We start from the raw sequence: 18,996 nt of genomic DNA, 5'->3' as shown, positions 1-18,996 counted from the left end.
TACAGTAAACAGTCAACTGACCAAATCTGAACCTAATCAATTTCACATTTGTCGCTCGCATGTTCCATAACCCTGGTGTTTGTCAATTTCAGCTATTCAGACGAAAAGCACAAAATTATATGTGGCAGGTGCGAATATACATATAATTATGTTGTGTAATGGACATAAGGACAAGCTTTTTTCTACAAAGCACCGTGAGGATTTCGCCAAACCTTGCAGTGGACAGAAATCTTTATTAAATTCTACCTCTCAAACCAGAAATTTCTCATTGTATCTGATTTGTATTGGAGTGTCTGTCTCAGCCGACCAGTGGTAAAATGCAGTTTAGATGCATTTTTCCGTCCGTCTCTGGTTAAATACAATTGTTTTTATATTGGGCACTTTTTAAATAGAGTCAATTTACTGAAAAATATGTTAAAATGTCCTTTGTTTTCTATAGGTTTAAATTGTTTAAATAGATTCCATTCACTCCAGAGCGCTGTTAAGAAGTCTGTTGGTTTAAATAGATTCCATTCACTCCAGAGCGCTGTTAAGAAGTCTGTTGTCTGTACTGTTTTTATTGGGCTGGCGATGAGTTGGGCTGGTGATGAGTTGGCTGATGATGAGTTGGGCTGGCGATGAGTTGGGCTGGCGATGAGTCGGCGGCGATGAGTTGTCCTAGACCCCAAACAGATGCCTACTATGTGTTAAAAATAATATTGCCAATTGTACAGAGTTGCTGTTGTTGAGCTAGTGCACAATACCCTACCAGTTATTATATTCAAATTTTTATTTTGTGTGTGCGTGTGTGTGTGTTCCCTTGTCTTCTATATATTTTATTCTGTGCACGTAACGGTAAATATACTTTGTTCAAAAACACAATAAAAAACGTATTAAAAAAAGGAATTGGAATCACTCCCAAAAGGGCCGTGACCAAGGGGTGCACACCTACGTAGGCTTTAAACCTACTTAGGCGAGCTTTCCCAGGATCTTAGGGGATGGTTTAGCACAGTGGGCTAAATAGCTGGATTGCAAAGCAGAACAATGCCAGCAGCGCAGGTTCAATTCCCGTACCAGGCTCCCCGAATAGGCGCCGGAATCTGGCAACTAGGGGCTTTTCACAGTAACTTCATTGAAGCCTACTTGTGGCAATAAGCAATTATTATTATCTATCTGCCTCACGGGATCTGATAGTCACCGCAGCAAGGCTGCAGATAGAAGGCCCCTGGGTGGTCAGAAATAATGCAGGTAAATCCGGTCTTAAGTGTGGGCTAAATCCTGCCTTAAGTGTGGGTAAAACTGGTCAGAAACGGGCAGCATCGTGGCGCAGTGGTTAGCATTCATGCCTCACGGCATCAAGGTCCCAGGTTTGATCCCAGCCCTGGGTTACTGTCCGTGTGGAGTTCTCCCCGTGTTTGCATGGGTTCCACCCCCACAACTCAAAGATGTGCAGGGTAGGTAGATTGGTCACTCTAAATTGACCCTTAATTGGAAAAAAATAATTGGGTACTCTAAATTTTTAAAAAAATAAACTGGTGAGAAACTCTCCTGGGCCCAAAAAAGTGACTAAGTGTCATTTGATAGCGGTGGGGAATTTGCCGGCAGAGCCGTCGGGAAACTCCCTTCAAAACCGTCACAAATGAACTTCAAAATGTTTTTGTTAAATTCCGATGTAACTGCCACCTGTGAAATTAAGGCAGTATGTTTAGTTATGAGAAAAAAATTGGTAGAGAGAAAACAAAAACTATTTGCATAATTTTTACACATTTTGTCCCACCCATTCATTTAAATTTCTGTATTGATGAAAAGGTTGATTGATAATTCAGTCAATTCTCACCATGTTATGAAGTCCGTCTATTTGTAGCGTGATTGTTTTTGCTTTCTTGTTTGCGCTGGAAATGAAAAAGTGAGCCGGTATTTTTTTTGTGCGGCTGGAATTATTTATTCTCATTTTGTCAGTCTGCAGAGGCTTATTCAACCGTTCATAAAGTTCAGTTGCTAAAATCCTGATATCTTCTGATGTTTGATCTCTGTTACAAAAATGGACAATTATATAAATTAAGCAAGGTATTTCTACATTTAAAAAAATAAATAAGAGTAACTTGTTCTAGACTCTGGGGAATGAAAATAAACATGCATACATACAGATTAATCACACACATTGATCCCAACAATATTTCTGTGGAATGACACCAACAGAGGTCAGCAGTCGGATTCTACGTTCTGAGTACTGATGCCAGGACAGGATTCGTTGAGTTTACAACAGCAAAACTGGCACTGCACCTGGACCAATTCAGACCGTTGAGGGGGCTAGCACCGGCGCCATGTAGAACAAGATCGATTCCAATGGAAAATGGTGTTGGATTCACCGGAGTCGGGATTGGCACTAGAGAGGCTGACAAGCTGCAGCTGTATATTAGCATTCCACCCCCCACACACACTCATCCTAGCCAACAAGATGGCACTGGTTGTGCTGAAGCGTGCCCATTCCATTGATAGGTCGGCTGGGGTCAGAGGGTACCTAGGAGGGGTAGCCTGGGAGGCACCCATATGACCGGTGGTGCCAGGTTCACAGTGGGCAATCAGCGGCTGCGGCCTGGCAGGCTGCGGCAATGGCGTTCCTTACCTGTCCATCCCGACCCCAAGGCCCACCTCCTGGCCACCCCCCACTAATCTTCCTGGCCCTGGCAGAAGTCAACCAGCCAGCAGCACAACTGTCAGCAGACTATGGCGATGTGGGACACTTTCCGTACCCCCTCTCTTCCCTTCATCAGCCACGGAGCCTGACTCACGATTTTTGAACGCACAAGTGAATCTCACCGTCGGGAATCTGCCCCCCATGGAGGAAACATGGCCTAAAACTACGAGGCAAGATTTCCACAGAGCAGGAAGATACTGGGCATAAAGTTTACTTCACCTGCATTGAGCACTTTAAACTACTATACATTTTATGCCTTTTTGGCCAGATTCAACAGATAGATTAATAAATAGGAGTCTATAGTTAGTGATAACATTTTAAAAAGTTTAAAGTTAATTACTGTAATTCAAATTTGGGAAGATATGATAAAATGAAAGAGCCGTGATAAAGCAAGAGAGAAAGGTATTATTATGGGAAATGATAAACAGACCATGGAAGGATCTAAGAATAAATCAATAGATAAAGCTAGAGGTTGCAAAAACCAGAACAAAACTAAAGGCCGTGTATCTGAATGCATGTAGCATTCAACATAAAACAGATGAACTGATACCATACTAGAAATAAATAAATATAATCTGATAGTCAGAGACATGGCTGGAGGATGACATAGATTGGGACTTGAATATTGAAAGGTACATGCCATATAAGGACAGGAAACTAGGAAAAAGTGGAGGGATGGCTCTGTTAATTAATGATGGATTAGCACAATAAAGAGGGATGACCCAAGTTCAGGAAACCAGGATGTAGAAATTGTTTGGGTAGAGATGAGAAATTATAAAGGCAAGATGCCACTTGTGGGAGTGGCGTACAGGCCCTCGAACTGTAACCACACGGTAGGGTAAGATATAAAGGAACAACTAATAGGAGCTTGTCAGAAATGGTAATAATCATGGGAAGTGTAGCCTACATATTGGCTGGAAAGATCAGATGAGCAAAAGTAGCCTAGATGAAGAATCCATAAAATGTTTTTGGGATAGTTTCTTAGAACAATATGTTTTGGAACCAATCAGAGAGCAGCTATATCAGACCTGATATTGTGCAATGAGATCGGATTAATTAATGACCTCATAGTGAAGGTCCCCCTGGGTACAGAGTAGATTCATGCCAATGAGAAAAAAAAATCCAAGGGGAGGGCCCACCATCCAACTAAAAAAGTGAAAGATAGCATTAAACTTAAAAAGCATATAATGGCACAAGGTTGAGTGACAGTTCAGAAGATTGGTCAGAATATAAAAAACAAAAAAGAGTGACTAAAAGGTGAATAAGGAGGAAAAAATTAGAGTATGAGAGGAAGCTAGCTAGAAATATAAAAACCAATTGTAAGAGTTCTAATAGATATTTAAAAAGGAAAAGAGTTAACAAAATGAGCATTGGTCCTCTAGAAAGTCTGGGAAATTAATAATATAAGTAAGGAGATTGCAGATGAATTGAAATGGCATTTTGAATTGATGTTCACGACAGAGGATACAAGTCACATCCCAGAAATAGTTGTATATCAGGAAATGGAAGGGAGAGAAGGAACTAAGAAAATTACAATCATTAGGGAAGTTGTGTTGAGCAAATTGTTTGAACTGCCATCTGCCAAGTCCTTGGGTCCTGCCCTACTGAAAGCTTTCACATCATTTGACATAATTTGCTTTCAATTGCCTTCATTTGACGTCAACTGCTCTCATTTAAATAATTTTGCCGTCAATTGTTCTCAAATGCTATAATTTTTCCATCATTTGATATCATTTGCACTCACAAGCAATCATCTGGCTACCATCATTCTATTTCATTTTCTCTCAGAACAGAACATTTATCACTTACACACAAACCATACTTGCAATATCAGGGATCACAACAAGATGTGACTGACGGCTAGAATTTTCCTAAGTCCCAGCTGATCATTTATCCAGTGTGTAGGGCCACACTTCCACCCAACCTCTCTCTCCCTCCTTTCTCTCTCCTCCCTCCCGCCAAACTCCTATTCCCGTCTCCAAATCCTTCTTACTCTGATTCCTAAACTTCCCTTCCCCTCCCGTTTTTAGTCTCAGTTTAGACTCAGACTTGGGGAGTGGGTGGGAAAGTATAGACCCTGAAACTAAAATTAATTAAGAACTCTTCGGGATCAGGTGGTGCTTTCACATGAACTGTACAACAGAACACCCTTTTAGGACTCAATGAAAAACTGAATGAATCAAACATTATTTAATGTCTGCAGAGCTCATTGGATATTTTTGATCATGCCATCAAATTTGATATCAAATTCAGTCCAAATTAGAACTATTGATTTCAAATTCTAATTGAGAAGCACTGAAAGCAAAAATGTCAAGACTTTCTAGTCGGTTCATGGAATTCACCCTAGGATCTGAAAAGAAGTGGTTAAATTTGGTTTAAATTTTCCCAAATTCCCTAGATTCAGGGAAGTTTCAATTAGATTGGAAAACAGCGAATCCTATATTCAAATCCTTCATTAATGTCAAAAGGGAGACAGGAAGCAGGAAACGACAGGCCAGTTAGTTTAATATCAATCAGATGGAAAATATTAGGAGCTAATAAAACATTATAGAATAGACAAACATATTAAAATACAAGGTAATCAGGCAGACTCAACATGGTTTGGTGACAGGGAAAATCATGTTTAACCAATTTATTAAGAGTTGTTTGAAGAAGTAATGTGCTGTGGATGTATGGTTACCAATGGATGTACTGTACTTAGATTTCCAGAAGGCATTTGATAAGGTGCCACAACAACAGTTATTGCCGAAAATAAACGTTCATGGTTTAGGGGCAAACATTGGCATAGGTAAAGGATTGGCTACGTAACAGAAAACAGACTGGGCATAGACGCACCATTATCTGGATGACAAGATGTAACAATTGATGTGCTGGGGCCTGTAGCCACTGTAGCCACCTAAAATGGACACTGAACCAAACAAAATGGAGAATCGCTAAGACTGTAGGGAAAAACAGTTTGGCCAAGGCAAACAGCCTGCAAACACTCATTAGCATTTTGCAAGCAGAAAACCAGTTTCTGGCCAGGTGGAAGATCTCCAACCAAAGGTGATAATGGCAGAACGTTCTACATACTAATGAGGCAGTCCAGATCTAGGCACACACAATGGCAACATTTGGGTTTGAATAAGATACTTTAAGTGGATGTCCAGACAGAGCGGCACCAGAAGTATCCACTATAGAAACCGCCCCCACCATCGAGAAAGACCCTTACATTGGAGGAATTCAAAAGATACCGATTGGAAGCGATCCAATCGATACCTAAAGGTAAAGCCCGCCCAGGAAGAGGGAAGGACATTGGGGACCCCTATAAATATAGACCCCCACACATGGTCCTGTCTGTTGTTTCGTGCTCCGGCTTTGACCAAGACCTCCAACGTGTATCCTGACTCCAGCCGTTGAGCACCAGCCGCCGAACCGTAAGTGCCAATACGACGCTCGCTACGCGAACCAAGCCCGCTAGACCCCCAGTGACCAGCACGCTTTCTGAAGGTTGCAGCCCAAGACCGGGACGAAGGCCTCGCTCCCTGACCTTGCCTGTTCCTGTGTAGTTAAGTATTCTGTTTGCTTAGTTTAGTCATAGCTTAGTCCCTTAGTGTGTGCATGCGTATTTATTATAATTGTATAATAAATATTGATCGTTTGGAACTTACTAATCGGTGTATCGTTTTATTACTTTGAACTTGACCTTGAGATATATGTGAGTTGTCTATATGGCAACTGGCGACTCCTGAGCTGAAAAATACATAGACAGAGCCTAGTGGTGTTAAGCACACGGCCTTTAACACAGGCAAGTTAATACACCCCAATAAACGCGTTTTGCACCCATAGCAAAACGTGCAACAGGCCTCAAAGTTTTACAATATATATATAAATGACTTGGATGAAGGGACCAAAAATATGTTTGCCAAATTTGCTGATGACTCTAAGATAAGTAGGAAAGTAAGTAGTGAAGAGGACATAAGGATATAACGACATAGAGAGGTTAAGTGAGTGGGTGGCACGGTAGCACAGTGGGTAGCACTGTTGCTTCACAGCGCCAGGGCCCCAGGTTCGATTCCCGGTTTGGGTCACTGTGTGTGCAAAATCTGCAAGTTCTCCCTGTGTCTGCGTGGGTTTCCTCCGGGTGCTCAGTTTCCTCCCACAAGTCCCGAAAAAACGTGCTGTTAGGTAATTTTGACATTCTGAATTCTCCCTCAGTGTACTCGAACAGTTGCCAGAATGTGGTGACTAGGAGCTTTTCACAGTAACTTCATTGCAGTGTTAATGTAAGCCTACTTGTGACAATAAGGATAATTCAAGATCTGCCAAATGGAGTATAGTGAGGGGAAATGTGGAATTGTCCTTTTTGGCAGGAAGAATAAAAAGAACATTACCTAAATATTGAAAGTTGCAGAACTCTGAGGTGCAGAGGGATTCAGATGTCCTCGTCCAAGAATCGCTAAAGGTTAGTATGCAGGTACAGCAAGCAATTAGGTCAGCTAATAGAACGTTATTGCTTATTGCGAGGGGAATTGAATACAAAAGTAGGGAGGTTATGGTTCAGTTACCGACTATACTACTGGTCTTCATATTTAAGGAGGGATGTAAATACATTGGAAGCAGTTCAGAGAAGGTTTACTAGTCTAATACCTGGAATGGGTGGGTTGTCTTATGAGGGAAGGTTGGACAGGCGAGGTTTGTATCTGCTGGAGTTTTGAAGAGTAAAAGATTGTTTAATTGAAACGTAAAAGACCCACTACGGGGTCTCAACAGGGTGGATGAGGCAAGATATTTACCTTTGTGGGGCAATCTAGAACTAATGGTCACTGCTTAAAAATAAGGGCTTGCCCATTTATGACAGGGATGAGATGGTTGTGTCTTTGGAACTCCCTTCCTCAAAAGTTGATAGAAGCAGGGACTTTGAATATTTTCAAGAAAAGAGAAAGATTCTTGATAAGCAAGGAGCTGAAAGGTTATTGGAATCTGGAGATGGAGTTGATATTACATTCAGATCAGCTATTATCTTATTGAATGGTGGAGCAGGTTTGAATGGCCTATTCCTGCTCCTCTTTTGTATATCCCATAATCTTTTTAAAAGTAGTAAGCTTAGCCATCACTCAAGGACAGAACTTACTGAATGTTACAATTTTCCAAATTGCACAGAATGTTACATTACAGATATATTACACGTGATATAGTTACCTTTCCTTTAGACTTTCAAGATTATTCATCATTCCCAACTCACTTCGCATTATCACTCTGTTAGAAGGACATTCCGCTAGATATTGCAGTGCCTGATAAGAGGGGAATACAACACCAGTCAAAACGATCCAGAAGAAATACATCAAATAGCAAAATTATTTGTGTTTAGATGGCAAGAAGGAGAAAAAAAGTACTCACAAGATAAGCCTTTATTCATTTTTGGTGGCCTTTAAATGGACAATCCTGAAATATAATTTTTCTTTGTGGGAGATATTACCATCCCAGAGCAAACCCCAACAGTGGCTAGGATACTGGACCAAAACCCCAATATTTTAGTTTATTTTGTAAGATTGTGCGGAAAGAATGCTTCACTCCAGGAGTGATTGCATGAAGAAGTAGGAATTTAGTATTTTAAAACAAAACTTTATTAACACAATATTAAACTCTTTAACAACACACCTGAAAATAGCTTACAATTATCCCTTAAACAATACTACTAAATACAGTAAATACAATACCCTTAATTACTATTTCTGTTCCCAAGTAAACAAGAAAGGAAAAACATACAGCTATCAATTCATTCCACATCCCATTGGCACAGAGTAAGACTCGTTTTCCAGAACAGTTTAGCTCATGTTTGAATCCCTGCAGACTTTGAATGGATGTCTATTTCAACTGGTTTCTTTCAGCTTTCCCCTGTCCTCAGACAAGTCTGCTCTGCTTTAAATACCATTACTCCATTTTTTTCAACTATCCTGCTGTGAGAGCAAAATACCTTTCCTGTGATCTAAAAGATAGCCAGATTAGAACTCAATTCAAAAAGCTCTCTCAAAATCTCTGAATACCTTATCTCCACCCAGCAATTACTTAGCTCCCCAAGTTGACAAAAACAACTTAACCTTCAGACTGAAAACATATTAACTCCCAGGACCCCCTTAATAAAACAACATAGCATTAACCCAGGAATTCCACTCGGGTCAATTTCACCCCAGGGTCCTAAAAGCTTTCTGGCCTTGCAAAACAATATTTTTTTTAAAAACATGACTATTGCAGTCAACCACACACTAACCCCAGGTTTTAACCCTTAAATTGCCAAATGTTTATAATGCAATATTTCTAAAATCCTCAATTGATCACGAGGAAATTTTAATCCTGTTTGCACAACTATTTTACCCAATAAAATAAAATTAAATAAGAGTTAACAAAGAGAGTGGAGCAGGAGAAGTAAGCAAGCTTCTGGGTTCAGCCAATATTGCAAGCACACCAAAATTTTGCAAGAATTTTGTATCGTAGGAACCCTAGGTACATAAATGATGAGAGTGAGAATAAGATTGCAACCTGGCAAAAGTCCTGCTGTTGCCTTGTTCTGCAAATCATGGAGTAAAGTTTGTGGTTGCACATTATTGTGTGCAAGAAAGCTGACATGTATAGTGGATCAATAGCCAGTTCTTTGGAGAAATTGGTGCTATAGTGGTTATGTCACTAGAGTGATAATCCAGAGATCCAGATTTATGATGTGAGGACTTGGGTTAAAATCCCACATGGCAGCTGGTGGAATTTTAATTCAATTAGTAAACCTGGATTATAAAGATAATCTCAGTAATGCTGATTATGTAAATATCAACACCTATCTGGTTCCCCAATACCCTTCATGGAAGGAAATACTCCATCCTTACCTGGCCTATATGCGATTCCAGACCCACTGCCCTCTGAAATTGTCTAGTAAGCAATTCAGTTCAAGGGCCATAAGAGATGGGCAATAAACGTTGGCCTTGCTACATCTCATAAAAGAATAATACAAAAAAAATTACAGATTCAATTCACCGAAAGTAAATTTAACAATACAGAAAACCTGTAATTTCTTTAAAATTGTTTTGCTAATTAGAGCGTAACAACTATTTAACCTCCAGACACAGGTTAAAATTTTGTTGCACCATAATTCTTACTGAAGGAAAATACTTAGCAGATCAAATAGAAAGTTGCATACCTGAAGGGCACAATGCAACACTTGTAGATTGTAGTGATCCAGGAACAGGACTAAGCCAGGAAGACAACCCTTGTCTTTAACGATCGCTTCTCTATTCTGCGGTTCTGAAGCCAAGTCCCTCAATTGACTAACGACAGACAAAGCATCCATCATCTTGCATGCCATTCACTGTAATTTTACACAAACAGTTGGACCACAATTATTAAGTAATTATAATTCACAGATTTAAGTCATATCTGGAATTGCATTTTAAATTTGTTTTTGGATATTAAAATTATGTCAATACATAAATATAATATTCAAACATTACAACAGCCTTCTCCACATGCAACCCTATACAGTAACTAGTTCAGCTAATTATATGCACAAAGATATAATAGATTTCATAATTCAGTGTCATAATTCAAAATTAACTACAAAGAATCAACTAGGAAGAGACACTTGGCTAACTGCATATTGATTGTATTTAATTGTATACAAGAAGTAGACTTTAAACCGGAATTGATTCACTTTTGCCCATATAAATAGGAACAGACTGAATACTGTGGTTGCTGGGTTAGGAGGTGCATGTTCATTCTGTGCATTTCTGTAAATAAATATTTATAAAAAAGGGTGTAAAGAGTGGCATGGTAACAGATATGGTCACAAATTCAGACAGAAAACTAAAATCTTAGTGGCCATTGTGGAAAATGATGGACAGCAAGTGTAAATTGTCAGGGCACGATAACCCTTTGATACTCTGAGTCTGAAGTGGATATTTTTACTGGTTGAAGGTCTGGTCAAAGATAAAGAAACTATGGACATGGTATTTTGCTGCCTACAAAAGAAACTTGGATTCATATAAGCCTTTTTTGTCACTACTGTATGTCTTAACTGTGCTTTACAATCAATAATATTTTTCTGAAGTGTGATCACTATTATAATGCATGCAGCAAATTTGTGTACAACAAACTCCCACAAACAGTAATGTAATAATGACCAGATAATCTGATTGAGGGATACATTTTGGCCATGGTATCAGGGATAGCTGTCTTCTTCTTCAAAATAGTGTTATAGGATCTTTTACACCCCCCAAATGGGCAGATGGGGCCTCAGTTTAATGTCTCATCTAAAAGATCACAACTCCAGAGTTTACACATTCTCCCCGTGTCTGCGTGGATTTCACCCCCCCCCTCCCAAAGGTGAGCAGGTTAGGTCGATTTGCCACGCTAAATTGCCCCTTAATTGGGAAAAAAATAATTGCGTACTCTAAACTTATATTTTAAAAAAATGAAAGATCGTAACTCCAACAATGCAACACTCCCTCAGTACTACACTGAAGTGCAAACCTTGATTTTTGAGCTCAAGCTCTACAGTGGGACTTGAACCCAGAACCCTTGATTCAGAAAAAGAGTGCCTGAGCCATGACTGACCCAAGTAGTAAAATCAGAAAGCATTTTGTCAGTTGGATAGTGATGAAAATTTGCATCTTCAATGAGAATTATTTGATTAGAATTACTGAAAAGCTAAATGCCTTCCGTTATGATCCCAATCGGTGTTAGAACTGGATGGAAAAATGCCAGAATGGAACCCTGGTTCAAAAGACTGTAACCTTTATTTTTTTTAAAGAAAATGTGGAGGAACAGAGTCATAGGACCACTAACTAGTTTTAACAACAAGAAAAAATAAACAATACCCTTTTAGTACCCTCTCAGCTTCACAAGTTACAAATCTTAGGCTATAATGGTCTCAATAACATAATGCCTTTAAATACTCAAATTGGTTATGGCAAAACTCACACTCCGCTCTGAACCCAAGTAAGTATCTTTGTATTTCTCCTCAGAATCCCCCCAGATACCTTGTCTCGGAGCTTTCACACAAGCGACTTCAAATTCCATTTTCGAAAAGATACTTTCAAATCCTTTTTTAAACATTTGTAATTTGCATTACAAATTCAGTTCAGGTTTTCCAAACTACTCTTTCAAACAAAGCTTCCGCACCACTTTCAACAAAGAATTCAACTTCCAGATTGTACAATTCGCCTGTGAGGATTTGGTGTTTTTACTGTTGTATGAACTGTTCACAATTTATTTAAAATAGCATCAAACTTTTGATTTACACCTGAAGTCTGCATTCCCACTTTAACTCTTTACTGCAACTGTCCTTTTCACTCAGTAAGAAGATTTACAACACCAGGTTAAAGTCCAACATGTTTTTTTCAAACACTAGCTTTCAGAGCACTGCTCCTCCCTCAAGCAAATTAAGAAGTATGTGCACATCATGGTTTTTCACTCACAACACTTTGCCTGCTTTTCCCTTGAATTCTCCTCTAAACAAAATCTTTTTTCGCTTCTGGGTCTCTGTTCTCTGACTTCCTAAGCATTCTTTCTGTCCACATTTCCTGGTTATCTGGACTGACTCTGGTTCTTTGGGAAGTCTGCCTCTTTGCAGCTCCCTTGTCCTGACAACTTGTCTTTTCCTGGAAGATTTGAGAGAAGTTCACTCCCTGGTGTCCTATCTTCAACTGAAAATTGAAGCCAAGTTTCAGCTAAAACTAAAATTCAGCTAAAGCTAAAACTCAAAAGCCTTCCTACTTTAAAAGGGACCCCTGTTACTAAGCAACCGTCACGTTTCTGCTAGGTTATTTACTTTTCACGCCGTGACCATCACTAAGCATAATGGAAGCACATTTTGAATTGAACAAACCCCATTGTTCAGCATGAATCCAACTATAGTTAATAGCCTTTCTTACAGAGAAACACTAACTTAAACCCACTTAAAACTATACCTTATTACTTATGTTTACCAATACAAATCAAAATCACATACAACTACCTTTTTGTTTTTGTGGTAACTTGACCACAAAAATGTAATGGAAATGGATTAATAAAGTTAATCTTAACATATTTTTTTTTAAAAAAAGGACTCAAAAGTGGGAGCAGCCAGAGAAGTAGCAAATTAACAGTAACAGAGTAGAATTAGAACAGTTAAATATGAAAATTACAGGTAACAACTCATGGCGTCACAGCACTTACTGATGACATCAACAACGGATTTACAGAAGAGGATGCATAATCATAACACTTTATAACACTTCTACTAACATTAACATGCATAGTCAGAACTTAATAAGATTTTAATAATAATAATGTTTGTCACAAGTAGGTTTACATTAACACTGCAATGAAGTTACTGTGAAAAGCCCCTAGTTGCCACATTCTGGTGCCTGTTCGGGTACACAGAGGGAGAATTCAGAATATCCAAATTACCTAACAGCACGTCTTTCAGGACTTGTGGGAGGAAACTGGAGCAGCCAGAGGAAACGCATGCAGACACAGCGAGAACGTGCAGACCCTGCACAGTGACCCAAGCGGGAATCGAACCTGGGGCCCTGGTGCTATGAAGCAACAGTGCTAACCACTGATACCGTGGAATACAGGTGGCTGCTCTATGTAAGAATATGCATAAAAGAACAAAATCCAATTTAGGATCTCTGGATTGTATAGCTCTTAAATTACTCGATTATGCCAAAATATTTCACGTAGATAGGCAGCTGCTTCTAACAGATGCTCAGTTCTCAAAAAAGACTATGTTAGATCAGTTGCTTGCAGTCTTCAATAAGTTCCTGTAAATAAGTAATTTCCTTCAGCTTTCATGGAATAAATTAGACACTCCGACACAAAAGAATAGAAGACTCAAATAATCCCGATTCAGTACAATGGAGGAATTAGAGACTTGTAGATGATGATGAAAACACTTATCAGATGTAGCTAACATTACAGAATACAAAATTGGAACAAAACTATCAAGCAAATGAATCGCAGGAATATCCAAGGAATTGTTAACACATGCTTCAAGGTGTGATTTCAAAATGCTATAATGCGTGAACTTACCCTAGTAAAGAGGCAGGCAAAATAATAATAATAATAATCTTTATTGTCACAAGTAGGCTTACATTGCAATTAAGTTACTGCGAAAAGCCCCTAGTTGCCACATTCCGGTGCCTATTCGGGTACACAGAGTGACAATTCAGAATATCCAAATTACCTAACAGCACGTCTTTTGGAAATTGCGGGAGGAAACCAGAGCACCCGGAGGAAACCCACGCAGACACGGGGAGAACTTGCAGACTCCGCACAGTCACCCAGCTAGGAATCGAACCTGGAACCTGGCACTGTGACATATGACAAAAAGAATTCTGAGAAACAGGAAGAAAATAATGACGATCCTGAATAAATCACGTTGGTCACAAGCAGTTTTAGTCCTGTAATGTGTAGGGCATAGATGCGTTCATTGTGCAGTACTAGATATTACTTGTGCTGTAACAGTAAGTCGGACAGGTTGATTAAAATATTTTCTTCATTCATTAAGTGAGGGGTGATGGAAAGTGAAGGAATTAAAAAAATACTTCCTTTAGTTTGGTGAACACAACAAATTGAAGTTAATAAAGAGAGTTGTATTTCCATGTAAAATAGCTTCAGTAAACCACTTTAAAAGTACTGGTGTAGACTCTACTGAGATACGTATGCTGTTGAAAAAGGCATAAACAAAACTTTTAAAAATCTATGTTCATTAAAAAATTTCCATAATAAACAAAACCATAAAACACAATTAACCAAAATTACACGATAGAAGAGACTAACAAGCAAAAGTACATATCAACTAAAACCCCAAAAACAAAATAAAACCCCCTAGGAACTGAAAGTGGCTAGCTCCTTAAAAAGGAAATGAATGGCTGCAATCTTAGTTAAAGCCCTTTTACCAAACCTCTAATGATGTACTTGACCTTTTCCAAGTGTAAAAAAGACATGAGGTCACCCAAGCAAGCCAAGGCACTAGCTGAAGTGGGAGACCTCTACCCAAGCAGAACCTGTCTCTGGGCTATCAATGAGGCAAAGGCGGGGACCTTCGCCTTCCTCCTGACTGAAGCAATGGCGAGTCTGAGAACCTAAATATGGCCACCAGCGGATATGGGTCCAAATCAACATTGAATATCTCCAACACGTGTTGAAGAGAGAGGCCCAGAAGCTTACCAACTTGGGACAAGACCAGAACATACGAGTATGGTTAGTAGGCGCCCAAGAGCAGCGCTCCACCCATCAGAACCGGCCAAAGACAAAATCCTCTTCAACAGGGAAGAGGTTGGTGCCAAGGGAAAGGAGAAAGCCTTGTGCAAAAAAAAAATCACAAATCTGGATGTACCTGAAAAGACTGGAAGCAGTCAATTGGAATTTCTCCGCCAACTACTTAAAACTGGCAAGTCTCCCTTCCGCAAAAAGATCTTCAAACCTTTCCCCTCCCATGACATAAAGGTGGAGTCCAAATTCGTTGGCAGAAAAAGATGGTTGTTGCAGATGGGGGATAGCGTAACTTACAATCCGCATTTAAGAGTGGGATAAGAGTGTCGATAAGACCCACACGCTGTTGGGTCTTTGTCTTTCTTGAGAATCAAGGTAATAGAAGCCTGTGTGAGGGTAGAGGGCAATAAACCCCGGGCTAAGGAATCATTAAATATATCCAGAAATAAAGACACCAACTGCTCCACAAACTTATTTAAAAATTCAATGGTGAAGCTATCCGGTCCAGAGGCTTTACCAGTCCGCATCAACCCAATGCATTTCATGATTTCCTCTGGGGCCAACGGGAATTCCAACTTCTTGCTCCTCACCGGGTCCACCGCTGGGATGGATAAGCTGTCCAAAAAGTCAGTCATGACCAATCCCTCAGCTGGAGGCTCCGATCTGGAGACCTCCATAGAACAATTCAAATCCGTAGGTTCTTTACTCAGAGTGGTTAGGATGTGGAATAGACTGCCTGCTGTGATAGTGGAGTCGGGCACTTTAGGAACTTTTAAGCGGTTATTGGATAGGCACATGGAGCACACCAGAATGACAGGGAGTGGGATAGCTTGATCTAGGTTTCGGACAAAGCTCGGCATAACATCGAGGGCCGAAGGGCCTGTTCTGTGCTGTTTTATGTTCTATTAACCTGATGAGGGGAACAAACCAGTTGCCGCTTGAGTTGCATACCTGTATGATCTCCTGGGAAGTCGGCTGTCACTTCATGAGCTAAAAGGCGACTGGCCTTCTCCCCGTATTCATAAAACATACCCCTTCAGCGTTGCAGCTCGTCCATCGCTCTGTCTGTTGACAATCATCATGTGCACTTTGTAGGAGATAATCTTCCCGAGGACCACCTTAAGGGTTTCCCACAGCGTGGAAGGTGAGATTTTCTCACTTTTATTAAATTTGATACAGTTTCCAATGACAGTAGATATGTATTCACAAAATCTCTTGTCCGCTAATAATGCTGTGTCCAAACTCCATGGCGGACGCTGGGAAGGACCTAACTTTGGTGCCGAATTAACAAAGTGCCGGGCTTGGTCTGAAATCACAATCGCTGATACTCAGCAGCTATCACAGAAGGGAGGAGAGACCTATTCACCACAAAAATAATCGATCTGTGAGTATACCTGATGCACATGCGAGAAAAATGAAAAATCTTTTTCACCTGGATGCAAAAAACACCAAGGGTTTATCCCCCTCCACCCAATCTGTTCCATGAAAAATAACAATGCTCTGGCCACACCTGATGGAGTCAGAGATTTGGGCTTGGACCCATCCAGACCAGGGTTCAGAACACAATTTAAAATCCAAAATAAGCTGATGCAAATCCAAATTGGGAAGGGAGGCCAGCAGATTAATATAATTTGTATCATTCCAGTTTGGGGCGTAGATATTAACAAAAATGACTAGAGTGTCCACCAAAGAACCACAGACATTAACATGTCTGCCATTGGGGTCAGCCAAGACCTCAGAGGCAAAAAGCTGAACCCTTTTATTAATTAATATTAATAATCTTTATTGTCACTGTTGGTGTACATTTTCTGCTGAGACAGTGAACTATAGACTAAGAGTGACTCTAACAGGTGTATCCTCCAAAGACAATGGGTCAAGTGAGGACCAGTGCTCCATGGACTGCAGGAGCAGTTATTCTAAGCTGTCAAGACAGCTGTGTGAGGAAGGGTGGTCTCTAAAATCACATCTCAGACTGGCAACTCATAACCTTATGACTGGCAACTCAACATCTTATGACCTTATGTAATCACGCGCGCGACATATTAATTTGGCGAATGTAACATACTGTGTAAAGAATTGATAACTATATATGGAATGAACTGCGATACTAAGACATTGGCTGTATGTAAATGAGAATGCAAACTAATTCTGCTTTTGAAAGAGTATATTAACCCAGTTTAAGCCACAGCTCAGTGAGAAAGTGTACCGGCAAGTCGGAGGGGTCTCGGACTTTCTCCCAGAGCTCTGCAACAATAAATTGCTTCTCTTGTTCACGTTAAGGTCTACTTGTGAATATTTTCACACAATCACAAGTAGGCTTACATTAACACTGCAATGAAGTTACTGTGAAAAGCCCCTAGCCACCATATTCCAGCGCCTATTTGGGTACACAGGGAGAATTCAGAATGTCCAAATTACCTAACAGCACATCTTTCGGGACTTGTGGGAGAAAACCAGAGCACCCGGAGGAAACCCACAGACACGGGGAGAACGTATAGGCTCCGCACAGTGACCCAAGCCAGGAATCGAACCTGGGACCCTGGAACTGCAAAGCAACAGTGCTAACCACTGTGCTATTGTGCCGCCCATATTAATTTCTTCATGGTGGGGAAGGCAGTGTATCCACAACCTGAGGCCATTGCCGGAGGTCTGTCCCGCTATTAATAATAATAATCACTTGTTGTCACAAGTAGGCTTCAATGAAGTTATTGTGAAAAGCCCCTAGTCACCACATTCCGATGCCTGTTCGGGGAGGCCGGTATGGGAATTGAACCCGCGCTGCTGGCCTTGTTCTGCATTACTGGCCAGCCGTTTAGCCAACTGTGCTAAACCAGCTATTCGCTGGCCCCGACCGGCCGGATTCCCGATGGCGTGGATCTAATTTGGTCCTGCCATTCGGGAAACCCGTGAGGCTGCTGCGATCCAGGTCCGTGGTTTTGACTCCGCCATGGAGGTCGCCGCCATGTGCATGCGCGGCCTCTGACCCGGACGTTGCGGGGGGCTGTATCGGCAGCTGGAGCTGGGAGCTCTACGACAGCTGCCTGCTAGCTCCTTGCCAGTTTTTCTGGTGTAAAAGACCACAGTTTTCACGATGGCGTGGGGACATCGTCCTTGAAACAGAGAATCCAGCCCCTTGTAACTCAAATGTTTGTGTTTGAGTGATAATTCTGAGCAATTGAATGCAGCATTACAGGGCTGGATAGCGGTAAAGGTACACACTCAAAATCAGCTGTCTAAAAACTAGAGTTGTCGGAACATATGAACTAGGAGCAAAGTAGGCCACTCAGTCCATTGCATCAGCTCCGCCTTTCAAGATGATCATGACTGATAGTTCCACAAAGGCAAATATTTGCTCCTCATCCACCCCTTAACGGTTTTGATCAAGTCATCTGTTACTCTTCTAAACTCTACAACGACAGAGGAAAGGACACAAACCTAACCTCTCCAACCTTTCCTCATAAGACAACCCAGCCATTCCCAGGTTTGCAGATGATACAAAGATCTGTAGAGGGACAGGTAGTATTGAGGAAGCAGGGGGCGCAGAAGGATTTGGACAGGCTAGGAGAGTGGGCAATGAAGTGGCAGATGAAATATAATGTGGAAAAGTGTGAAGTTATGCACTTTGGAAGGAGGTATAGACTATTTTCTAAATGGGGAGATGCTTAGCAAATCAGAAGCACAAAGGAATTTGGGAGTCTTTGTTCACGATTCTCTTAAGGTTAACGTGCAGGTTCAGTCGGCAGTTAGGAAGACAAATGCAATGTTAGCATTCATGTCGAGAGGGCTAGAATACAACAGCAGGGATGTAGTTCTGACGCTGTATAAGGCTCTGGTCAGACCCCATTTGGAGTATTGTGAGAAAATTTGGGCCCTGTATCTAAGGAAGGATGTGCTGGCCTTGGAAAGGGTCCAGAGGAGGTTCACACGAATGATCCCTGGAATGAAGAGCTTGTCGTATGAGGAACGGTTGAGGACTCTGGGTTTGTACTCGTTGGAGTTTAAAAGGATGAAGGGGATCTTATTGAAACTTACAGGATATTGCGAGGTCTGGATGTGGAGAGGATGTTTCCACTTGTAGGAGAAACTAGAACCAT

General features: G+C 40.8%; 1 protein-coding gene across 4 annotated transcripts in view; it reads right to left on the bottom strand.

Annotated features, from left to right (window-relative positions):
* Window positions 1-18,996, bottom strand: part of armc1l (armadillo repeat containing 1, like) — a 54,513-nt gene that overhangs the window by 30,225 nt on the left and 5,292 nt on the right. For 3 of the 4 annotated variants that reach the window (XM_038799419.1, XM_038799421.1, XM_038799422.1), the window contains exons 2-4: window positions 9,846-10,013; window positions 7,859-7,950; window positions 1,817-2,009 (exon numbers count right to left, since the gene is read on the bottom strand). In XM_038799419.1, the coding sequence (XP_038655347.1) occupies window positions 1,817-2,009; window positions 7,859-7,950; window positions 9,846-10,010 (450 nt within the window). In that variant the 5' untranslated portion in view covers window positions 10,011-10,013. Of the gene's footprint in view, window positions 1-1,816; window positions 2,010-7,858; window positions 7,951-9,845; window positions 10,014-13,871; window positions 13,908-18,996 lie in introns of those variants that run through there. The other variant, XM_038799420.1, reaches the window with a different exon arrangement.

This window comes from Scyliorhinus canicula, chromosome 6, assembly GCF_902713615.1.
Source record: "Scyliorhinus canicula chromosome 6, sScyCan1.1, whole genome shotgun sequence".
Lineage (NCBI taxonomy): Eukaryota > Metazoa > Chordata > Chondrichthyes > Carcharhiniformes > Scyliorhinidae > Scyliorhinus > Scyliorhinus canicula.
This window is presented reverse-complemented; position numbering and strand designations above follow the sequence as displayed.